The following is a 26148-nucleotide window of genomic DNA, read 5'->3' as shown; positions in this document are numbered from 1 at the left end:
GCGGGGCTGCGGCGCGGCCGCCCGGGCCGGCTTCTCCTCCCGGCCTCGGCCGGGGCGGGAGCGGGCTTTCCCCCACGCACCTCGCACGCCACCAGACCCGGCTCGTCTGCACGGCAGGCTCTGGAGGACCAGGCAGCTCCTTCCCACGGCTCGGCTGCTCCCAGCGCCCAAGAGCCACGAGCTGGGCCCCGGCGGACACGTGCTTGCAAACTGCAGGCGCATGCATCAATAAATAACTGCACAGGCAGGCTCTCACCGCCACCCCCCAGACAATTAACGACTCTTGAAACCCGAAAACTTGTTTGCTATAAGATTAGAAAAGGTTTAGCTTGATGGAAATTACTCCCTTCCCTCCCCTTCAGTCCTTGATGCCTGCCTTACACGCACTTCATTTTCAAGCAGCTGCCCTGCACTCCCTTCCCGACAGGCCGGTGTGGATGTCCCCCCCCCTCCCGCAGCTGTGCAGGTGCCAGGCTTTCCTTTGGGAACACACGGTGAGGCAGCAGAGAAGAGATTTAGACAAGGCTGAGGCTCTTCCGAGCCACACCAGGGGTCAAGAGCTACATGGTGGTTCTCAAACGTTTTTTGTACCAGGACCCATGTAAACATGGATGGCCAGTCCCGACCCAGTGCCCCTCAGTCCGGCCCCAGGTCCTAGCCCCCCAGTGGGTGAGGAAAGGGAGGCCCCAAGCAGGCTAGAGCTGCCAGCCTACAAAGAAAAAAAACCTGGATTCTTGTTTAAAGAAGAAATTTTTTTTTTCAAAGTCTGTTCCCAACCCTTGCACATGTTCTTGCACTTTTGAGTCATGAACCACAGGTTGAGACACCAAGCTAAGAAGAAAAAGTGCACCAAAACAGCAGCAGTGGAGAAAGGCTGAATTGGGCTCTTCACCTAGGACAGCGGGCACCAACTAGTGGATCTCGATCTGCAGGTAGATCTCAAAGCTTCTTTGAGTAGATTGGAAGCTGCATACACGCGCGTGCCCCAGCCCAGCAGGTCAGTCCATCGGGGAGGGAAGGGGCAAGGGCTAGATTGAAGCCTCTGTGGTGAGGGACAGTGCTGCAGACGCAAAAGCAGGTAAATTGAGTGGGGCCCCAGCTGGGTGGGACTTAGCTGCTGAGGAGGCATGCCTCCAAATAATTATTTCTCCCTCTGCATTGGCATTTAAAAGCAACCCAAGATCTACCATGCCCTGCTACTCCCTCTCCCCCCCCCCCCCCCCAAATCTGTGGGGAGGGAAGTGGGGGGACACCCCCCCCCCCCCCCCCCCCCCCCCCCCTCTCCACAGCCCTCTGAGGGGGGCGGGGAGGGAGTAGCAGGGCATGGTAGATCTTGGGTTGCTTTTAAAAGCCAAAGGTGATCACCTACTTAAAAAGGTTGGTCTAGGGTAGGTGGTCTACCACCAGCGGTCTAGGGTAACAGAGACACTACTCCTGTTGTGGCGGTAGGGAAACGAGATCATGGGCAAGGGATTATATAGAAGCAGATCAGGTTTATTTAGGTATTCCAGAGGAGAGTCCTTGTCAGACAGGTGTGCCCACACCTGTACATCATTACCAGCTAGCAACCTGAGTAGACCAGACAGAGAAGTGGGTGCTGCTAGCAGGCAATCTTATGTTCCAATAGGGAGATCCAGGGCAGCACCGGACAAGGATGCTCAAGGTCTTCCCTGTGCATAGTAACCAACCATACAAACTAAAAACAAACAGTGACTGAGCTGGATGATGTGGAAATAGACATACAAACCCAACAACACTGATTTCCCCATTGTAAAAGCATACAATTCAAGCATTTATGGGTGCTTGGCACTCTAGCTGAATGCATCACAAACAGCATCACAATTGGCTCAAGATGGCATTTTTGGTAGCTCACCGAAGAGCACTGAATTCAAGTCAATACACAGTGTCAGACATTGAACAGGAGCCTGTGTTATCACTCCTTATGTTCTACCTCTTCTTTGGATAACTGTTCTGAATGTGATAGAAGATTATTTAAGGGAAAAAAAAGGTGTCATGAGCATAAGGTTTTCCTCAATAGTGTCCTCAAAACAGGTGGAACCTCCAATTACAAGACCCTTCTGAGCTGTTAAACCAGCAATCATCCAAAGTTAAGAATGTCTCAGAGTAAATGAATACTTCCCACCTCTCTGCAATTGAAGCTACAACCTTCTGGTCAACTCTTTTAAAAAACCACGTAACTGCATTTCCTCACTAGTGAACTGTGCTAACATTGTTCTTTCCCACTGCATTTCAATCTAGAAGACCAAGCCTGCTTGACGGTGACCATCTGCTTAACAATAGCAGAGAGGAAGACGATTGTACAATACAGGAGACTTTTTCAGTTAATTAAAACCTTTAGAGAAAGTAAAAGCACCTGTTCCCTTTATCAGGCATGAAGATGATTGATTGTGTGTCCCATGAAAAAGGAGCTCTGTTCGGGGCTCAGTAGTTGCTTCTTGTCCTTTCTTCCTCTCCAGGGAATAGACCAACCCACTTGTCTGGAGTTTGGCACCCCCTGCAGTAACCTACTCTTCAAACCAACCTTTTCCTAATTATCCAGACCATAGATTGCTGATCTCCCTAGCTTGAACACCAAGCAGGACTTTGAGATCAGGGACTTTTTTTTCACAAGTTCAAATTTCAGGTAAGAAATCAACATTTCAAGTTCATGTTGAAGTTCTCTTTCTTACAAGTAATGGACTCTCTCTCAGAAAAGCCACAACTAGCTGATCATACACCTACATCTTGTCAGGTTTTTCAGAGCCTGGAGCATAAGCAATGAGGTAATGTTTAGTGGCTGCATCATGAGTACCAGGTTGTTGCCTGACAGGTCCTTACCACTGATGTAGCTCTCCATGTTGACAAAAGAAACTGTGCTCTTCCATGAATTGTTCCAAGACTCCCCTCAAGCAGGTGGATCATTGCATTTCCTTCTATCATTTCCTTTCTATGAGCACATTGATTGCCAGCTTCTTAGCAAATGGGATTAAGTCCCTCTTCCCACAGACACTAGATGCAATTTAACACTGTTGCTAGGGTTCTGGCTGCAGGCTGTCCTCAGGATCACTGGTCTGATTTTTCTGCTTCACTGATTCAGACCTCCACTTTTTAACCCTTTTGAAGGCAACAGAATAACCTCTCTACTATTTTCAGTATTTCTTTTTGTAATCAACCTTTGTGGTAGATTCCTCTGGATTTGGGGGGAAATTAATCTGTTATGGCAAGCCTAGCAGTGAGGTATCTTGATCTGAGCAAAAGATCCTAATTTCTGCCAGCTATAGACTGGCAAGCATCTGAAATGTGTGGTGAGACAATGCCTCTGAAACACCAAACTCAGCTTTCTGGTATGATCTAACTTTTGAAGGCAATTGAGTTTAAAAAAAAAAAAAACCTTGGAGAAAGTTTTTAGAATGATTTTGCCTTAGTTTTCAATAAAGAAAATGATAAAATCAAAATTATTCCAACAGCTCTTCTAGATGCCAGAGATGGGAGACCCAACAGTCTGCCTCTTAATCTGCTACTGGCTTAAAGCCAAATAACACTATAGCTTGAACAAGCTGATTTGTGTTTATCCTTGCCCCATAAAACTGCTGCCTACCTTTTTTGTATGTTTGTTTTTTTTAATTCGTATTATCTAGAGGATACCAGCCTAACAAACTCAAAGTCTCAATTTAAGATATACATTAAAAGAGGCTGCAGGTGTTTGGAGGATTCAATGACACTTCCACATACAGGTGCTCGAATCAATTGCATTGTTCCATGACTATCATGGTAATTAAAGTATTCCCTAATGTTACCCAAGGTGATTGCTTACTTGGGAGTTGGTCATGTTTATATAAACAGCTGCAATGGTGTAACTCTCAAGATATCTTTAAGGCACTAAATGGAAACTTATTTACTGAGGCAATGCAGAACCTTTTACAAAAAGTGCCATTTTATGCCCTTTATTACCAATTACGATGTCCTGAACCTCTGTGGAAACTCTTTGATAGCTAATATAAGCAGTTCAATAGACAGAAAATAAGAGAGTTAACAAAGGGGGTACCCTGAACAGGGGGTACTTAAAGGAAATTCCATGGAGAACTGTAGCATCACCTGCTTTGATATTTCCCCAATATATTTTACTTATTTTTCTTGATTTGTAAGAGCTCTTCAGCAAGTAGGAAAGATGGAGTTAGTCCTACCCAATCTTTTCCACCATTACTGTTCTTTCAAATAAATGTAAAGAATATGCATGACATTGTATATAGACATTTTAAGCAGTAAATAGGCTATCAAATGTTAGGTTATTCTAAGAATAAGAGTTAGCATAGCATTGAATGGAACCATGCACCATAACACTAGTAACCAAGTTGATTCAAACATATTTCATGTTTCAATAAATACTGCCATTTAAATTTTATATAAAGGAAGGGAAAATGCCATAAACTTTCTGCTTTTCAAGGACTTTTTTGAGGAGAGGGAGAAGGATTTAAGAGTTTTTTCAGGATTTGTTTTAGGATTCTCAGGATTTTAATTTTTTTTTTCCTAAAATACTTCAGGATTTCTAATGCCCTCTTATCTGAGGGATTTCCTTAATAAATTGAATGCTGCTTTAAAATGAGAGGGAAAAAAAACTGAAAGAAAATATTAGAAGTAGGAAAAAGCTGTTTTCCCTAACCTGTAAAAGGAATTTCCTGATTTGAACATTTAGTAAAGCAGATGCTTACATACTGAGGTTAAATGACACTTTCCTTATTTGACTCTCAGTGGGCTCTGTTTTTTAAATTATATTTTTATCTGCATATCCAGGAATTTTGCAATACGTGCAGGAAAATTCTTGTTTAATTAGGATTTTCCACTTATTTGGGGGATCCAAAAGGCTTATACAGAAGCCCACAGTTATTTTCAATATCTTCAGCTTTACCTCATTTAGAGTGATTTTATTTTCCAAAAGTGATGACTGTGAAAGCTTGGCCTGACCCACACATGAAATTTTAAATGACCAAATTAAAACAATAGTGCATCTTGCACAAGAATGCAAGATCGTGACTGGGACCATGTCAGATGAAGCAAATCTCAATTGATTTAATCTCTTGTGCTAGTTGCAAATGTACCCAATGTTTCATTATGCTAAACCATTCATAAATAACTGCACCTCCCTACATGACTATATCCTCCTTGTTGACATTTTCCCTTGATTAAGGCATAGTTCTTGGAACAGGCATTCAATGCATGTTTGGGGTTTTGCAAATGTCTCCCTAGACCATTACTGGTTCAGAATATTTTGGCTTTTGTCCCACTGTTAAAACAACTACCCAAAGCAGTATCAATGCCCCATGGTGTCCTATTCAGTCAATCAAGACCCATCCCATTTGATTGAAATGTAAGCTCCAAACTGATTAAAAGCTTGCATAAATAAGTTTAACAACTGGATGATCCAAAACAGGATCCGAGCAGTTAGCGACTGTAACATGATGGTCCTTCCCTACCTGCTTTGTTCAGACTTTAGTCTACCAACTGTCAAGGAGGATTGCTTTAAAGGTACAATAGAAGAGAGTGTAAGAACGAAACAGAGTTGCTAGCAAAATGCACATGCCAGGAGAGAGAAAGAAATCACTGCAACATTGTAAACTGTGCCCAGCTGATCACTCTCTGTGAGGGATCCATGCCCAGTGAAGGATGCAAAGACTGAAACCACTTCTGGCCTGCATTGCTGAGAGACACTATTAGAGCTAACTAGGCCCGTGCGAATAGGGAAGTATTTGATTCGGATTCAACCAATTTGGAGGACAATAATTTGATCGGTGATTTGAATCACTATCCCCATTCAATTCAGCCAAATAAGAATTGGAGATTCAGTGCTGATTTGGATTGGCCAAGGAGAGACAGTCACAGCTGGGCAGCTGCACTTTCTCCTGCAGCTCCTCCTGCTGTGCCTGCCTCTCCCCAGGTGGGGGGAGCTGTGGGAGAAGTTGCCATGGCTGCCTCCGCCCAGCCCCAGCCTCTCAGCACTTTAAAAAAAAGTGCCCCGCACTCACCAGCTGCAACAGTGGTGATCAGGGCCTCTGAGAGCTCATGGCAGAGCCCCTCTGCCCAGCATGGGCCAGAGCAGGGCAGCAGAGATCCCCCCTCCCCCCCACTTTCTGGCACCCATGCTGCATGCAGTCTGGGAGCTAGGACAGAGTGCTGCTGGGCTCTGACAAGTGAAGCCGCTCCAGCTCCCAGGTAGCACGTGGCGCCATTTAGGCACTCTGTACCCACACAATGTGATAGCTGCCACATGGATGCCAGGTGAGGAAGAGTGATCCTTGCTGTCCCTTACTACCCTGTGCTGTGTGGGGGGATCTGCCATGAGCCCCCAGAGGCCCAGATCTCTGCTGTCAGAGCTGGTGAGTGCAGGACTTTTAAACAAAAGAAGCCCCGCACCCACTGGCTCTAGCAGAGGTCTCTGGGAGCTCGTGGCAGAGCCCCCTGCTCAGCATGGGGTAAGTGATTGCCCCCTGCCCCCCCTGCCTGGCACCTGCATGGCAGCTGCGTCATGGCACAGGTACAGCATGGCTTGGCAGGGCACCACACGCTGTCTGGGAGCTGGGGCATCTCCATCTGTCAGCTGGAGCCCAGCAGCACTCAGCCCCAGAGGCCCCAGGTCCCAGACAGAACGCAGCGCCCTGCTGAGCCGCACTGTGGGGCAGCTGCCAGGCAGAAGGGGAGCGATCCCTGCTGCCCCCCACTGCCCTGCACTGCATGGGGGCCTCTGCCCTGAGCCCTCAGAGGCCCTGATCCCCACTGCTGCAGCAGGTGAGTATGAAGCTTTTTAAGTGTCAGAAGGTTTGGCTGGGTATGGGGCTGGGCAGGGCAGCCATGGGGGCTTCTCCCTTGGGTCTCACTGCCAGGGGACAGGCAGGCATAGCCAGAGGAGAGAAGCTGCAGCCACCCAGCTGTACCTGCCTCTCCCTGGCCAATCAAAATCTCCAAATCCTTCTGGATCTCTTCCAAATTGATTCAGAGGCTTCAGATTTGATTTGGACCTTTTAATGGGTCTTCCAATTCAATTCGACGACTCAACCACTGAATCAGGCTGAATCTTCTCTGAACCGAATCAGCAACTGAAGCTTTGCACAGCCCTACAGTTAACATATACTAGGACTTTTGTGATAGCTTATTTACTGAATATTGGGAAGGAATTTAGTTGTATAGCTCATTTGTGGAACAGTTATTAAAAGTCCTTCTGTAATTAAGGATTGATATGACACCTCGTTTGATTAACTGCACTAGGTTAGAATCCTGATTTTGACTGCAACAAGAGCTTCAGACAGGTGTTTGTTGTTTGATGCTGCTACTTTGTTCTATTAAATCATTCTCAAATCTATTTCAGTGAGTTAATCAATGGACAAACATATTTTGATTTTTCTGAAACGTTATATTCCTATTTTTGTGGTCCTAGTTTCCTCCTCTATGTCCTTCAGTACTGAAAGCTGCAAGCATGCAGAAAGCATGACTCAAACTGTCAAAATTCACAGTAGTTTGAAAACAGAGATTAATACAATTTTTTTTATCTGCCTTCTAATATTTAAAGTACTTATAGTCTATACCTTCCACAACATGCATGATCATTTCAGATTCCAAACTTAACTACATAAATACAAAAATGCACACTTTCCTCATAGTGCTAAGGATTCTGCTTAACCTTCATCTTTAACAAACTCAGGGAACTGGTGGGTAGGATCCTCTGGGAGGAAAGTCTGAGGAGAAAAGGAGTTCAGGAGACCTGGCTGTACTTTAAAGGAAGCTTTCTTAAGGGTGCAGGAGCTAAACTGAAGCAACACTCTCTCAAATAAGTTGGAACTCAAAAGAAGAATCCTATAAAAATGTAAACTTGATCATACTACTAGGAAAAAGTAGCACATGGATATGCAAGGAGAAAATTAGGAAGGCCAAAGCACAGTTTGAAATGCAGCTGACAAGGGACATAAAGGGTATTCAGTACATAGGGATTTCAATGTAAGTATGTGAAAAGAGGAAAACCAGAAAAACCATAGGTCCTTAAGGAACGTAGAAAGCAATCTAGTGAAGGATCATGAAAAAAGGCTGAAGTATTTAATTTCTTCTTTACTTTGGTCTTCAAAATAGAGGCAGCAAGTTGGTAGTGGCAGATAGGACGCATCCAAGTGTCCTGAAAGAACTGGTAAGAGAATTTCAGAGCCACTGGCTACCTGACCTCCACAAGTTCTGATAAAGTTCTAGTTGACTTGAAATGGGCAAATACAGTGCCCTCTTTAAGAAACAAGAGGTCCAAAGAATTACAGACCAGTCTGACCTGTATACCTGAAAAGTTCATGGAGCAGGGTCCTCAAGGAATCCATTGCAAAGCACCTAGAGGAGAACAAAGGTGATCAGGAAAAGTCAGCATCGTCTTATTGACATGACCATTCTACCTGTTGCTGGCTTTCTGGCCCTCATGCCTCCAACATACGAGTGTGGTGAGATTCGCTTCATCATCATGGTCATCATGGTCCAGAGGAGGGCCACCTGCATGATCCGGGGACTACAGGGCAGACCCTACATTGAAAGACTGCGGGACCTAAATCTGTTCAGCCTTCACAAGAGAAGGCTGAGGGGGGACCTGGTGACTGTCTATAAACTCACTAGCGGGGACCAGAAGGGTTTGGGGGAGACACTGTTTCCCCTAGCGCCCCCTGGCATGACAAGGAACAATGGACACAAATTATGAGAGAGTAGGTTTAGATTAGACATCCACAAGAACTACTTCACAGTTAGGGCGACTAGGAGCTGGAACCAACTTCCAAGGGAAGTGGTGCTGGCTCCTACCCTGGAGATCTTTAAGAGGCTTGATGACTACCTGGCTGGACTCATTTGAGTCCAGTCTTTTCTCCCACCCGGGGGAGGGTGGGGGAGGGGTCAGGGTCGGACTTGAAGATCTACAAGGTCCCTTCCGACCCTACTTCTATGATTCTGTGATCATCAACATGGATTCATCAAGAGCAAGTCACGCCTGATCAACCTGTATGATAAGGTAACAGGCTCTGTGGATGGGGGAGAGCAAAATATATAATATACCTTGACTTTTAGCAATGCTTTTGATGCCATCTTTCACAGCATTCTCATTAACAAGCTAAGGAAACACAGACCTGAACAAAGGTGCCCGTGGGCCAGATGGGCAGTGCTTGGTTTAACTGTGGACCGGATGGTGGTTTTGATTCAGTGCCCAAGGCTGGCACATCTAGCCATGAGAAGGGGGGTGGGGGGGAGTAGGCCCAGCTCCACTGGGGAGAAGACAGTATGGCCTGGCCCTGCAAAGAAAAAAGGGGTGCGACCCAGCCATAACTTGGCCGCACAAGGAGAAGGCGGCATGGCTTGGCCCTAGCCTAGCTCTGCGGTAGAAAAGGGGGAGTAGCCCACCATCACAGGGTGGCCTTAGATGGCAGCAGAGGACATTTAGGTTGGAGACTGGGAGAAACTTTGAGCTATGAGAGTGTTCTAACATTGGAACAGGCTACCTAAAGAAATGTGCAAACTCCATCTTTGGAAGTTTTCAAAAGCAGGTCTGACAGACTTGGCTGGGATGTTTTAGTCAGAGATGAACCTGCATTGAGTAGAGGGTTGGCCTAGATGACCTTGTGAGGTCTCTCCCAGCACTGCTTTCCTATGATCCTCTAACCTCTTAGAATGAGAGCTGTGGGCTTTCTACTTCATCCTCTACTTTTGTCATCTGTCAGCATCTTACCAAACTCTTCCTACCCTTCCAATGTTCCAATCACGTTCTCCTTCTACCCTCCTTCAGCCTCCAGTTCTACTACATACTATATTTTCTTGCATATAAAACATGCCTCAAAATAAAATATACCTTATATTTGAAAGGCAGAATGAAGGGGGAAAAGAGTAAGTAGCTAAATAGTAGTTTTATTCCCCAAAGAACAATGCCAATTTTAAATTTCACTTGTGCCTGGTAAGGCAAAAACTGTTCTTACTCTGTTTTGCACATATACACACTACCGTTTCCAGCAGCTGTTTTTTTAAAGCAGATAGGTAATGTGTGCAATAAAATATGGTATTCCATTTCCACATTTGTTACTGCTTAAATGCTCTCTCTTTTATCCTCCCTCTTATTGCAACTTAAACCTTCCTTCCTGCAAACTACTATCCCCTCTGTTTTGTTAAAGTAGTATTCAGAGAACAAACATCTTCTCTGGAATCATATTTTAGTTCCATTATACACAATGGAAAATAGGGATCATCTTAACTTCATCCTCAGTTGCCAAAGCTACAAAGAAATAAAACCACAATCATAAGCCTTCTTTTGGAGTTTGACAAACTACCTTTACAAATACTATTAAGTATGATTATTAGGAGAGGCTAAAGAAAGTGATGGAAACCTAGTATTCCTATGGGGCAGACATAAGGTTGTGAGTTGTGGCCAGTATGAATTAATCGCCATGCTAAAGAGCATGGCTGAATGAAGAACTCATGTACTCTTAGGTGGCTTAGGAGAGTCAATCCCAGCATCTTCAAAAAAAAAATCTTTGTCTATTGATTTCTTAATTAGTTTGTTTATACACATGCTCTGGGAGTGGGGCGGAGCTGGGGGTGTTTTAATTAGAGTGGCTCCAAGAGGCTCTCATGTCAGCATCCCCATGCTTGAAAATGATGGCAGGGGTGCTTTAACTAAAGCTTGTCTAATGAGCTTTAGTTAAGAGCACCCCCGCCACCATTTTTAAGCACAAGCTTAGTTAAAATGCCACTGCTGCCATTTTTAAGTGCAGGGATGCTGATATATGAGACATTGGAGTCTGCTGGATCACGACAATTACTTTGATTTTTAAACAGGGATGTGCACTGTACAAGACGGATACAGACCTGGCAGGAAACACAGTTCATTAAAAAAAAAATCTATCATCAATTGTACACACAAACTCTTCTCTGAGTTATATTTAATTCTGTTTTTACAGGATGCTGTTTTAAATATATGTCAGCAATGTTTTAAATATATATATCAGCAACAAAAGATCTCACTACCAAGGCCAACTTTCTACGAGGACCCAATTGAAAGATTTCAGTAAAAACTTAAAAGGTAAATCAAATAAAGCTATATAAGAAAACCCCGAAGACCCAAGATGCACCTTTAGGTAATATTTCATACCAACTTTTTGAAAAAAAATGTCCCTAGATATATAGTTCATTTTGAAGTACAACCCTAAATCTGTTAGCAAATATCCTATAATACAGAGAGATGAAATGGAGCCTGCAATGAATTCAAAGAGGCTTCCTCAAATGATGCAGTACTCTGGCCTGAAAAGAAATACCCAGGAAGTGGTTTGTGCTGTAGCCAGGATATAAAAATGACCTACCTTTGCAGTACCTCTTAACAGGGCAAAACCAGAAAGGAAAACAGGATTTTTCACAGCATGCTCTTTCTACTAACAACAATGCCCATCTGGCACCTATGACACTTTGAAATCCTGTTGAAGCTAGTGGGCTGCATTTTTGCTTGGTAAAAAATTTAGCTCATAGTAATAACATGGAGTTCAAGCTACAGAGAATGGGAGAAGGCTCAAAGAAAAAAAAAAGAGCTTTGAACTGTTGCACAAGCACAGAGTGCAGCCTCAGCAACTGCCAAACTTACCCAGTATCCCCAGCTTCCTCATTTTGTTCCAAAAATGGTTCCCTTCTAAAGAAAATTCAAAAGATTACCATGCCTTAATCATAATGAGAGGACACAAAATTGAGTTAGAGAGAGACAACTGTTGTACACATTTTTGGAGGCAACTAGCTGTGAATGATGGCTAAAAAAAGAAGGTATGTTCACATGCAAGATAATGGAACTTACTTTCAACAATCGCCATCTATATAAATCAGGGGGAAACTTGTAAGTTGCTTGTTCTGGAGTCATTTGGGAATGGGTATTTCTGAACTTGGTTAAAAACAGAGACAAAAAACCCACCACAACGTTGGTGGAATTATTTGAAATACCAATTCCACTACACAACAGATGTTCTTGGATATCATAGCCAATGTAAGTCTATAAATAGGCTATGAAGCTTATATTCAGAGAGCAGGTATTTTAGAATTCTTAACTCACTTCTACCGATGGCAAATCACTTCCACTGTATAACAGGTAAATGGAGCCACATATCCTGCTGTGCTGGTGGGACCACCCAACATTCTTGAAGTGGTTTATCCGATTTGTATCCTTTAACTGTGGGGCCAACCCAGCCCCTTGTGCAACTTAAAAAAAGTGTAGAAGAAATTCCATTTGGAATTATATTTTATATTGGACAAAGTAGTCAGTGTTAGAAAGGAAGCATATTAAGCCATACACACACAGGGGATAGAATGAAAGTATGAACATTTATCTTTAACATCCTAATTAGCTGAAGGTTTGCATTGTCTTTTCATTTATATTTCCCTATACTACAGTGATGGATCAGAGAGGATCTCATTCATCTCAACAAACAATCGAAACAGTAAAGAACAATCATTAGCTGTAAATGGCTAACAAACAACAGATATTCCAGTACCACTCTCAAGAAGTTTTCTTCTGAAAATGTTGTAACATAGGATTAACAACAGGTTGGTGGATCTACTCCTCTTAATTTTAATGGTGATACACCTTGCCTACAGTTAATAGGTTTGCCTAGTATGCATGTAACTCTATTCAAAGGAAACTAATGAGAACTGAGATGAAAAGCATCTAATCAAATATGAAGATATAGTCAATTAACAACGCAGATTTTAGGTAGGTATCAGAGAAAAGAGCCTGCTCTATATTTTACACAAAATTTGTCAAGTCAATCAACTTTTCTGTATTTGTTTCTTCATCTGCAAAATGGGTATAAAACTACTTTATGTCCATCACAGGACTGCTGGGCCATTTAACAATAAAATACTTAAAAGCTCTTTGCAAGAAGACTTTGCAGAAATAAAAAAATCCATCATATTTTACCAACCCAACATCATTTTTGGTGTTAAAGTTACCAATCTAATTTTTCTTACAGAAACAATCTTTCTGTTCATCTGAAACATAGTTAAAACATTTATTTTTATTTTCCGCTCTCACTTTAAAAAAATTGCAACTTTTGTTTTAGGACTAAAGTTTTTCTTTTCCTCCAGTCATATATGTTCTTTGTGCCAAGGCATAACTATAACTTCTGTTCCCAAGAGCTGAATAGGCATGATAGAATTCATGTTGAATTGGAATCTGCTGTTTTAATTCCCTGCTGGGAGTCTGCCAGTTGGGGAACGCTGACCAGCAAGTACAGGTCTTAATTACATGAATCCAGAAACCGCTGCCAATGTTTCTCCATTGAGAAGCATTTGCTTTCTACTGTCCTTCTTGATGAGTAAATTATCATTTAAACATAATTTATTACTGCTTCATATTATAAGTAATTAAATGAAGAATCATTTTAAACTCGGGAATTTTAATAGGTTACTTGCAAAATGTTATTGCAGGCAACTTGTACATGATTTTAGTTCCAAATCTACCAAAATTATACAAAGCAGCATTGTAAAAATATCAAATGAATGCCTTAGAGGCTTTTCTGGCAGAATTAATTTCTGAATTCTAGAATGTGGGCAACTTTTCTGTTTTTATTTTTTATTTTTCCCAGTTTTTTAGAAAAAAATTTACAAGTGAAATATTACTACAAAACTTTTTATAAGGAATTTTTGCAAAACATTTACATTTTTACCATCAACTATTTCTCTGTTTCAAAATCATTTTGTAGATTTAATACCCTATGCTGCACATCAATTTATGCAGGATGACAATTTAGTGACATGCATAAAAAAACACCACAAGGCATTAAAATGAGGACTTAAATACAAATATTGTTGCAATAAAACAGTTATAAAATTGAAAAATAGGACCTAAACATCATGCTTACCTAAGTTGGACAAATTAACTTTTTCTCCTAGATTACACACTTTTATTACTGCTCTCGTGAAAGAATGTGATAAATAATGACTTAACACCAATTTCTAACGTAATCGGCAACACATACACAAACCTAACCAAAGAAGTATACTGTAAGGGGAAAAGAACCCAAAAAAACCCTATTCTAACACTGGAGTTCTACCATGATAAATACACTTTGCACTGATAATTACAATAAAAGCAAAATTTTATAACGGTGGCAAAGGGAATGAACAGTGAAATGCCATTAAACAAGATACTACTGCACATCTGTGCCCTATTACTTACAACAGCTATATCCCACTGAGTCAAATAAAGGACATTGAAATTTACGATCCTTCTAAGACAGAAAAGTGGACTCAGAATGGTATGCAGAACAGACTGTCAAAGTGTTTCTAATTCCAGCGGTAAAATGTGCACCTGCTAGCACAAGTTAATGTACTTTAGATGCTATGAAGCCAACCAGATTTAGATTTTGATACATTTGTAATAGGGACCCATAGTAGATTAAAAATGACTTCAGTTTCTATCTGCATACATAAGTATGCATGGAAAAATTAAATATGAAATGGTCGGGCAGAATGCTCATACCTTCAGTTTACAAAAATTGTTAACTTCTAGGAAACATGATTATAACATTAGGAAAGGTTTTCTTTGCATAAAGAAATTCATAGCACTGATTGTGAAGCATAATGATAAAATATATATTTGACGTTTCAATTCCTATAAAACAAAATTAACAATTAGCACTACCTAATGTTCACCTGTATTAAACGTGACATGTAATTGATTCTGATGTTTGAAATCCAGACACATCAGTTAAGTATTTTAAATAAAATATACAAAAAGAATGTACAAAACCCAACTAAAATTTAAAGACTTTGTTACAAGTCTACAAAAGCTTTAAGAAATTTGAAGTTTATAACCACAGTGTAAAATTGTTTTTCTTTAAATCTCAAAGCTTTTTACATAAACTGAAGGTATAAAAAGACCTTCAGCTTATTATTTCGCTACAAAGGGCTGGCCTAAAGTGTACACAGTGTAAACAATGCTTGGTATTTCTCTTCCTTCAAAAATACATGAAACACCACAAGATTGATAAAGTATTCAGATGAGAACTATTTGTTTTCTGAGGGAACACAAAAGGTATCTGTTACGGATGTCATACAAACAGTTACCAAATAAAGCATCTTTAAATATGCAGGAAAAGTTATCCTTCTTGCACTGTACTTCCTTTTAGTTACATCAAAAATATTTTGGTGTATACATTAAAAAAAAAGTTGGTCATGTGATACTCTTTCCAAATACTAAATTTGTAAAATATTACATTTATGCTTATGGTTACTAATCCAAAATCCTGAGCATGAAATATTTGGCCATCTTTCCTCTTTATTTGCTCTAACATTTTCACACATAAAATGCACAGGTGTATTATTTCTTCTACATTTATGTTTTACTAACTCAACAGATCTGAAAAGGTTATTCTATTCTTTAAATTAATTGCTGTGTGACAAAAAGATAACTACACTCCCTGCCTTAGTCTCTCCCTCAAGTTTGCCTTCTGGTTAAAGGCTCAAACATACTAGTTACATCAGAAAAGATTTGGTGGGTGATATATATTTCTTCCCAACTTATCCATCTATCATTGGAAAAAAATAAATAAAAGGCAACTAATTTTTTAGGGGGAAAAGAAAAAGAATAGATTTACTTACAATTGTTTTTTGGTTAAAATGTGATAATTGATCCTTTTCTTTGGCTATTAAGTCAAAGTATAAAGAATTCAGCACATTAACCATAATATAACCACTAATATTTACAGGAGGAAGAAACTGAAGAATGAGTTAAAACACTCAATTCTTTGCCTAACTTATTTCCAAGTACTTTAATAAAAAATTAAATATGTAAAATTATGAACCTTTGACACTAAGTTAACTAAGGGTCAGAAATGATGCTTTAACATACAAGGAATACTAAAATCTGATACACAATTGCCATATTCTATTATCCTACATAGAGATAATTTTGGTAAAATCTTATGTTAATATATTTCTATGGTTTCATCTTTTCTACTGTTTACATTATTTCTAAATAATCTTTAACTCTCCAAAAGAGCAATGCGAGTTCACTGATTGTCATTAATGCACACTACCATAATGTAGTGGTCAAAATCATCTGAGGTGCTCCTCAGATGCACTTGGCAACATATCTGTCAGCTGTTATTTGAATAATTTCTGAACTTGAGAAAAGACGGCCAAAATCAACTTACATGTTACAGACCTAAGCAAACAAATAAAATCTTTCCATTACCAATCAATTTGTATGCAGTTTTGTTGTGCCTGATGGGAAAGGACATTCCCATGAAAGTATCATAAATTCAGATTAAAAACCAAGTGCCTTCAAAATGGCAATAATCCTAACCAAGAACCACCCTGTTTCATATTGATATTTTTTGTCTTTATAAACACATTAAACACACAATGCTAAAATAGAGGGGGGAATTTCATTTAAAATCATTACATGATATACAACCATATAACTAAAAAAGTACAGTTACAGTATAGAAGTAATATTTCCCCATCTGTTTGTCCAGTATGTCAATTTGCGCTGTTTGTATTTTTGAAAATTTTGTCTTGTTGCACCAGTGTACACTTCTCATGCTGACCCTCCAATTTGGAATACTTACAGAAGTCAAGACTGAAAACATGATTTTTCCTGCTCTGTAATCCACTTTACCAGCCCACTTCCATATCTTGAAAGGTATGTAAACTTAAGTGCAGCACTAGGTGTCTCTATAAATGCTCTTTTCAGAATTCTTCCATACTTGTAGAAACATTAGGCGTTGCTGGGTTTGAATCTTGAGAAATGGCTGCAACTGCAACTATTCTTGGGGAGCCAAGGACCTCAGTAACTGAAGAGTCCAGTTCTCCTGAGGTAACAATAGCAAGAGCTGTTCCACCACCTTTCTTGTTCTGATGAGTTTTGACGTGTTTGGAGAGATGGTCACTTCGCATAAACCTTTTAGAACACTCTGGACACTCAAATCTCTTTTCACCTGATTTAGAAAAAGAACAAAAATAAGTAAAAAAGAATATTCAAAGTGTTTAATTTCTTTTACTTACTCAAACATTTTTTTCCATTCAACATTTTAAAAAATATATGTTGTGTACATCATAAATTGTAACATGGATGACAGTGGTCAATCTAGCCCAGTATTCTGTCTCTGAGACTTGCAAGTAGCAGGTGTTTTAGAGGAAGAGTACATGAGCTGGGCATGTCTGGAGTGATTCATCCCATCATACCTTCCCTAGCATCAACCATCATTGGTTTAGGGATATCAGAAGATACATATGCGATTGTACCAGTCTTTCATGAAGTTGTCTAATCCATTAAGATTCACAGCGTTCCCTTAATCATATAAAGACATTTCTAGACTGATTTAGGATGAGGATGGAATATAGGTCTCTTCTCTGGGCTCATGTCCTGGTCAGCTATTACTGAAGGCTGTTATGATACTTAGTATGTGGAAAATCATCCAATTTTCTATTCTGAGCTCAATCACCCCCCCCACTACAAAACCCCCCCAAACAAACCCAACCCCAGTCAGTCTTCTTCAGAGAATGGCAGGAAAAACCAGGTGAAGCAATTTGTGGGCATCCACTCTTTTCAAGATTTAAACAACTCCAAATGGAGTAAGGATTTTCTTTAACTCAGAAAATAGCTCAAAAATTTTAGGTCATAGATGCTAGCTAATCATAACCTAAAGTTAATCTTTGTGTAAACAGAGTAACAACTTGAGATCTGCTTAGGTTCTACACTACAGCCTCCTGTACAGGGGAAAACCAATATGCATAAATTTTAAAATGATATGACATCTTAAAATACTCTGTACTATTTCAAATACAAAAATTCAGCACATACAAAATAATTATTTTCTTTAAAATTACCATTCATCTTTAACTATGACCATTATCCAACCACTATACCAAACAGACAGTAGACCAACCTGTGTGGGTTCTTCTATGTCTCTGAAGCTCATCGCTCCTTGTAAATCTTTTTCCACAAAACATCCAATTGCATACAAATGGTCTTTCTCCAGTATGCCAACGAAGGTGTGCCCGGAGATGAGAGGTTTTCCCATAAACTTTTCCACATCCTTCAATATGGCAGATATGTTGTTTCTTTTTTCCTGGTTCATTGCTACCCCTAACAAGATCAAAAGTCAGAGTTAGCTGCTTTTTCTCTAAAATATCATCAGTTCACTGAAGAAGAATACAAAATGCAAATTATGTGGATTATAATCTTCATGCTGAATAGAAGATCAGTGAGGACTTGTTTTATTTATGTACAGACTTAAAAGTATGACAATACAAGGAAAAAAAAGAACAAGGCTCCAATAAGGCATCTAAAAATTATCAATAAACTGATTTACCTTCCTTCTCCTTCCCTACAATTAGGACATGAACAGGCCACTCTTCTTAACCGCTTGCCTGGTTGCACTTCCTGGTCAGACGCTTGTTGAGCTTGCTGCAACTGCACTTGTGTGATCTGATCGGGACTAACAGCACCAATTGCTGCATTAGCAATGCCTCCTACTGCTACAGTTACAGGTGCTATTGTAGCTTGCTGTACTTTCACTCCTCCATCTTGTCCTTGATGCTGACCTGTAAAATAGTAATAATAAAACATCCTTGTAATTTTTGCTGGTCATTTCAGCAGGGCCACAGAATTACATGAATATTTCATACAAAAAAGCAAATGTTTACTGAAGGTTGGAAGAATATTAAAACTAATACTAAACCCAGTCAAGTTTACCCATATGGTCTTGATATACTGCAACAGACCCATATACCAGTGGAGATGGGCCTGAGACGTATATGGCCCTAACAGGAAATAGTAAGTGGTTGTATTGCTATTTGCTATCTCTAAGCAGGGTGTCAAACATATGGCCCACAGAAATGTTCCATCCAGAACTCCAGTTCTGGAAGTTAGGGGGTGTGATCTGCCACAGTATTTGGGTCATGACCACAATGGACATGGCCATTGGTGGTCATCCCTGGATTCTCACTACTGCCTGCCTCCAGACTTGTGCTGCCACCCAAACATGGCTTTGCACTGCAACCACGGTGAATGTAGCTCCACAGCACTTGCTGCTGGCATAAAAGATCTGGCCTGAGAGAAGCCCCTTGGTTCGGATCTGGTCTAAAATAAATTTGACATCCCTGCTCTAGAGAGAAGAGATACACATCTAGAAGGTAAGAAACAAAATATTATACAGGCATATGTTTGCAAACTTTCAATGCATTTTCCTAGAATAAATTCAGAAAGTATTTTCCATTTTTAAACTAACAGCCATTGTTTTTAAAAGCTATTTTAGAAGATAAATATAGACTGGTTACTGACCTTACAGGAATCATGGTTCTTCAAAAGGCTGTAGCCAGTGTGGATCCTACTGCAGGTGCATATATAGCACATGCACAAGACCAAATATTTTTATATCTGAGCTGTTCATGTGCCCTGTGCCTCCTCATGCTCAAGCAGGAAAGCATAAGAAACCCAACCTACCAAAGATGTATCTCTCAAAGTCCATTATGCTAGAGACTCTGAAAAGCGAGGATGGGAAGTGGATAATGGGACCCACTTGACTATATCAGATTATATCACCACAAAGATCTGCATCTAGTATGTGCAGATCCCACTACAGATGAGAGGCTACAGCTGGCCTCAGAGATACTCTTAAATCTTAGTCAAACCAAAATTGTAGTACTCTCACTCCAAATCCGATATCAAAGCCAGGCCAGTGAGTTACTATATTTGTTACCTTACAAATACCAGTTATTAGCAGCTTCTGATGATTTCAACTGGCAGACAGAATATGCTCAACTAACCAGGTGACAAACAGTGAAAACATGAGGAATCCCCTTTACAAGCCTTTGTGATGAGAATGCTTAGCCTCTTGATGTTCAAGAAAGAAACTAGAAGACAGACTGAAGGACTCAATCCCAGCATGGTAATACAGCACAACTTGAGATGTCCAAGTTATGTCATTCTTTTTTTGCAGAATAGTGTCATTCATAATCTGATGGATTGATAAAACTACCTACTTCATCACTACTTTTTCTGTGAAATGATGTATATGGCAGGGCAGTTTAGCTCTTGGATCTTGATCATTCTTTGTGCTGACAGGATGCCAACTATGAAGACTGATCTTGAAACTGGAGTAAAGCACATTTCATTTAGGATTCACAGGGTAGTTCCACGAGCCACAGGAAAATGACATTAAGATCTCAGATTGAAGTCAGGTCTCCAATGAGGAGAGAGACATGAGGAAGTACCGTTGTAAGAAAACTGAATGCAATTTAAATTGTTTGATATCTAGATACAGCTGCCAGGTGAACTCTAAACGCCATTCCTGCCTGCCTGTATTTTTGGAATCACAGGCTTCACTGGATTTGTATAGTTTTGGATTGACCTTTCTAATACAAGTGCAGAAGAGTAGATAAAGTAGGTCTTTTCAGTAGACATTTTCCTGTGCTGTAGTAAAAAAAAAAATCTTGTATCTGTTACAAGAATTTCTTCAAGTACTGCTCATCCAGGACATCATGTGTCTGTGGATTTGGATATATTCCTTGTTCTGAGAAACCCATATTTTCTCACATACAACTTGCCCTGGAATAAGATATGCGCCTTATCAATAAAATGCAGAACAAAATGAAAAAAAGATCTGTTCTTGTAGTAAATAGCTATGGAGTCAAGGCTGCTCACTGGTCTGCTCTCTGTGGATCATGTGCAGACTTAATTTTGCCCAGAGAAGCTTAAGCAGCACACCATACTTATAACACACCCCCCAATTTCCAGCAGCTGATTTTAGGGAAAAAAGGTGTCTGTGATGTATGTGAGAAAATAGAGTACTTTGTCTGGAAAGGAATATGAGGATGTCTAGACATCTGCTGAGGTCCAGAACTAAAAAACCATCTGAAATTTAGACAGTTTTTACTGCTAGACCTTATCTAAATCAATAAGGGACCAACATGATGATGATACCCTTGTCCCACCTCAGCTAGATTCTTATGTCATATATACTCAGAAATGTAAGTGGGAAAGCATGCAAGAGATCAAGATGCTTGAAAGAAAATGGTTTCATGAATATTTCACTGTTGGAATATCAGAAGTAGAATATATTTTTACAGTGACCACTCATTGTTAGTTACATTTCAGCTGTGGATGACACAGATCTATCAATCGTTAACCTCTGAAAGTCTGTAGGATGACTGCCCATGGGTATCCCTCCCCCCAAAAACCCCCAGCCAAACAAACAAACAAACAACCCCCACCCCCCCCAAAAAAAAAGCAAAACACCTCCGTGGCTCCCAGAGAAAACGATCAGATACCTCCTTACCTAGTAAGAGTGCAGTCACCAATACGGTGTCCATTAAGATTTCTACTACCAAGTTCCTTAGAACAGACAGGAATGCTATACAGATCTGTAATTCCAGATCACCTCAAGGTCACGTGTCATGCATTTGGAAGGCAATTCAGATGGGCACTCTATCTAGTCTCTGCTCATCTTTAAATGTCTAGCTACCACATACATTCTTGCAGGACTTAACACAGGATAGCGATAAATCTATTCACGAGGCTAGAATAGGATATAAACCATCTTCAGACATAGTTGTTATAATGGCTTCCAATAAAACTAGGCAAGCTGCATCACATGTACATACACAAGCGAGCATATGTTCTAGCAATCCCAGGCACAGTATATTACCATAGTAAGTCTTTTCCCTTTGTACAAGGCTAAGGACAGAAGTTACACATAAACTGGTTCAAGTCAGGCTTTTAGCTTGAGCCACTGCAGGCATGTGGCTGCATTTCCTGAATCAAAGGTAAATGTCTGTTCACTTCTGTTTCAATTTAATCTGTGCAGTTTAGACTAACCTGCAAAGACTGAATTGATTCAGTCTTGGGCTTTTTGACTGTCTGTACTTCGTCCAAGTGACTAAAATGACGTGAACCTGTCCTCCAGCAAGCAGACTATATTGACTTAGAGAATAGAGGTTCTACCCTAATCCTTCTCAACATATGAACAGATGTTACATTCCTCTCAGGAGGAAGTTTTTTTCCACGGAATCTTACAGATGTACATATCTACTGTTCCACTTCTAAAGTTGCTGGATATAAAGTACTAAGACTTTCTCCTGGGACATCCTCTTACATCTGAGGGTCTGATGGTTCATTCAAGGGAAGTCTGCATGCTACATAGCCCAGCCTGGTCCTCGCTGTGGCAGAGGGGAGTGGTATGGGACGCAGCCCTGCCTTCTCAGGAGGTTGACAGCAGGCAGGATAGCATCAATTGACAGACCAGATACAGCCCGTGAGCCTTACTTTGCCCACCCTTGGTCTAGCTTCATCCTCTTCTTAACCACCCATCAAGTAGATGAAGACTGCCTTCTCTTCTCCAAACTAAATAAACCCAGTTCCCTCAGGTCTCTCCTTAGAAGTCATGTGCCCCAGCCTCCTAACCATTTTCGTTGCCCTCTGCTGGACTCTCAATTTGTCTACATCCTTTTTCTAGTGAGGGGCCCATAACTGGGTACTGTATGTCAGATGTGGCTCACCAGTGCCAAACAGAGAGAAATAATTATTTCCCTTGACCTGCTGGCAACACTCCTACCAGTGCAGCCCAGTATGCCATTAGCCTTCTTGGCAACAAGGGCAAACTTGCTGGCCCATACTGAGCTTATTGTCTGCTTACACCTTCCCCCCACCCCAAGTCCTTTTCTGCAGAGCTGCTGCTTAGCCAGTCTGTCCCCAGCCTGTACCCATGAATGGGACCATTTCATCTTAACTGCAAGACTTAGCACTTGTTCTTACTGAACTTCATGAGATTTATTTTGGTCCAATGCTCCAATTTGTCTAGCTCTCCGAATCCTAGCCCTACTCTCCAGCACATCTACTACTCCCCCAGCTTAGTGTCAGCTTTAAACTTTCTGAGGGCGTATTCCATCCCATCTTCCAGATCATTGATGAAGGCATTGAACAAAACCGGCCCCAGGACTGACTCTTGGGGCACTCCACTTGATACCGGCTGCCAACTAGACATTGAGCCATTGAGTACTACCCTTTGAGCCTGATGATCCAGCCAGTTTTCTATCCACCTTACAGTCCATGCTTCCTCAGTCTTCCTGGCTAGAATGTTGTGGGAGAGTGTATCAAAAGACTTGCTCAAGTCAAGGTACACCACATCCACTGCTCTCCCAGCATCCAGCAAGCCAGTCATTTAGTAATAAAAGGCAATCAGGTTGGTCAGGTATGACTTGCTCTTGGTGAGTCCATGTTAATTGTTCCTAATCACCACTACCTCCTCGAAGTGCTGAGAAATGGATTCCTTGAGGACCTGCTCCATGATTTTTTCAGGGACTGAGATAAGGCTGACCAGTCTGTAGTTCCCTAGACCCTCCTTCTTCCCTTTCTTAAAAGGCAGAACTATATTTGCTCCTTTCCAATCATGTAGGACCTCACCATGAGTTTTCAAAGACAACAGTCAGCAACTCTGCGATCACATTGGCCAGATGTGATTGGCCAATATACCCTTGGGTATATTGCATTTGGTCCCATAGACCTGTACATTTCTAGCTTTTATAAATAGTCCCTAATCTAGTCCCCAAACTTTGCTGCCCAGTGCAGTAGTCTAGGAGCTGACCTTGCCTGTAAAGACCAAGGTAAAAAAGGCACCGAGTACTTCAGCCTTTTTCTCATCATCTGTTTCTAGGCTTCCTCCCCCATTCAGTAAGGGACCCACACTTCCCCTGATCTTCTTGTTACTGACATACTTTTAGAAACCCTTCATGTCCCTTGCTAACTGAAATTCCAATTGCACTTTGGCCTTCCTGATTTTATCCCTGCATGCCTAAGCAACACTCTTATATTCCTCCCTAGTTTTGTCCAAGTTCCCACTTCTTGCTGCATTGGCATTAATCTTACACAGTGGCTTATGCTTTCACTCTCTAGGTTTAACAATCCCTCATTTCTAGGGAAATGAATATGCCAGGGCCATAACCAGAAAAACAAACAACTGCGATTTTTCTGGAGATGACCAATCTCTCAAATCTCAAGGGTTATCTTGAAATTGTTGACTACCAGTGTTTGTAGCTTTACACCATGATCTCAATCTTCTAGGTTCCATGGAATATGGAATCTCATAAGAAAAGGTATCAGAGAAAGATCTCTCTTCTTCCCAAATAGAGGTAACTGTCTCCTCAAGGCTTACAAAGTGAAAGCCAGTTACATTAGCAAAACTGACATACAGAGAAAGACAGAAATATCTTTCTAATGTGCCATCAATGGATTGGGTATTGTTGGTGCTCACAGATGTCTCAGTGCTGTGTGTAGAGCTAATACTGTTTATGTCTGTTCCCCCAATTCCTGGGATCAGTATTAGTGGAGGTGCCTTTAATACTGAGCTCTGTACTGATGAAATCTGCTACTTTACATCCTGGACCTTCCCATCAGTCTTTAAGGCCATGCGAGACACAGAAGACTTGTCCTCTGATGCTGTATTTGAAGATACCATGCTCCTCAATGATGACCTCTTTGGCACCTTGCTTGGAGGTGTTGAAGGTGTCAGCTTTAATACTAAAGGGCCTGATTGTTTCAACTCCTTTACCAGTGCTGGTGTTAATGCCAGTCTTGGTTACTATTTTTTTTTCTTGATGCTGACTTCTGCATGTATACATTTGGTGTTCCCAGCCTCCTTTATGGAACAGTGAACAGCAAAGGCTCAACTGGTACAGGGTTTTTGCACTGTGAATCTGCTGCCATCTTTAGACCATTCCAGGCAGCAAAGCCTTACTCCTAAAAATCTGCTTTGAGGGTCCTTGTGAAAAATGAGGTGTATTGCGTATCTGCTCTGGATATAGGATTCTCCTAGACAGGAAAATGACAAGCAGAAAACATATGCACACGTACATTAGGATCTGTAATAGTGGCCACTATCCATTACTGCAGAAGAGAAGCATTGGCCCTTTAAGGCATGGATCTTTTTAGACACGATTTCACATGGGCATCAAAAACGGTAGGTCTAAGGTTCATGAAGGCAGGGCAAACTGGTCCAGGACCTAAAGGGAGAAGGAGCTTTGCAAGGAGAGGTGCCTAGAAGGAGTCCTGCTGTGAGAACCTCACATGGAGGTAAGTTAAGGATTTACATTTCTTATTGAGTTTGTCATACCCATGAGGAACAGGAGTGGTTAAAAGGGAGATGGCATTGAACACCTGATGGAGAGGCTGATTACATTACTGAATTCATGGTCTGCCAGAGGCCCAGTAGACTGTGCAGGGGGACTAGAAAAGCCTAAATTGTGGACTGTTATTTTGGGGCCAGTGAGTAAACCAGTGAACTGTACAGAGCTGAGCAGGGTGCTGGAGGCCACACCCTTGTTCTCGGAAGGTAGCCTCCCAAAAACCAATTCAGAGCAAAGGTGGGGTAGGTGAGTGAGTGTGAAGGAGGTGACTGGATCAGCTAAAGGACCTGACCTTTACCCCATCACTAGAAGGCATACAGGGAAGCAGGAGGAAACCTAGGCCTGTTACAGCCTGTACTTTAATAACTACGATTTTCTCAAGCTACTGAGTTACAATAATCTTGATATAAAGATGAAGTTTGTATTTCATATATTCTATTGGTATTTATTCAAAACAAAATGTATATTTTATACAAAAGTGGAATGTTAAAAAAAAAATTGTTATGCCTGGAAACTCAAGCACACAAAAGATAAGAAATGCTAGAATTAAAGGTTATCCTTTTATCCTCAATTCCATCTTTCCACATGACTGAATGTAAACAATCATAAATTATATACTGACACTTCTGATGGTATTATGACATTTTCCTAATTTTTGAATGCTTGACTTTAACCTTGGTCATCTTACTTTAGTAAGATATAAAAAAAAAAAAAGTATGTTTAATAAAAACTTAAAACAAAAATTCTAAATAGGTAAAACTGCAATGACCCCTCCATCCAACCATCACACAGACAATATAATTTTAAGATCCAGATGTTACCATCCACAGTGAAAATTCGTATCAATGATTGTATTTATCTGCATATCACATGCACCTTTTCCCAAAAAAAATCACCCCCTCCAAAATTGAGGTGTGCATCTTAAGTAGGGGAGGGTTATTTTTATTTACTGGAACAAAAGCATGAAAGCAAGACGACATTTCTCCAAGATGGCAT

The 26148-nt window shown here is 40.8% G+C and overlaps 1 protein-coding gene across 1 annotated transcript in view; it reads right to left on the bottom strand.

The window, feature by feature from the left end:
- Positions 1 to 13638: 13638 nt before the first annotated feature.
- SP4 (Sp4 transcription factor) overlaps positions 13639 to 26148 on the bottom strand; it is a 36951-nt gene continuing 24441 nt past the window's right edge. Inside the window, exons 4-6 of the mRNA XM_019534445.1 lie at positions 18345 to 18576; positions 17919 to 18118; positions 13639 to 16967 (exon numbers count right to left, since the gene is read on the bottom strand). Of these exons, the coding sequence (XP_019389990.1) occupies positions 16720 to 16967; positions 17919 to 18118; positions 18345 to 18576 (680 nt within the window). The 3' untranslated portion in view covers positions 13639 to 16719. The remainder of the gene's footprint in view (positions 16968 to 17918; positions 18119 to 18344; positions 18577 to 26148) is intronic.

Source organism: Crocodylus porosus, unplaced genomic scaffold (assembly GCF_001723895.1).
Source record: "Crocodylus porosus isolate Cpor-Errol unplaced genomic scaffold, CroPor_comp1, whole genome shotgun sequence".
Classification (NCBI taxonomy): Eukaryota; Metazoa; Chordata; order Crocodylia; family Crocodylidae; genus Crocodylus; species Crocodylus porosus.
This window is presented reverse-complemented; position numbering and strand designations above follow the sequence as displayed.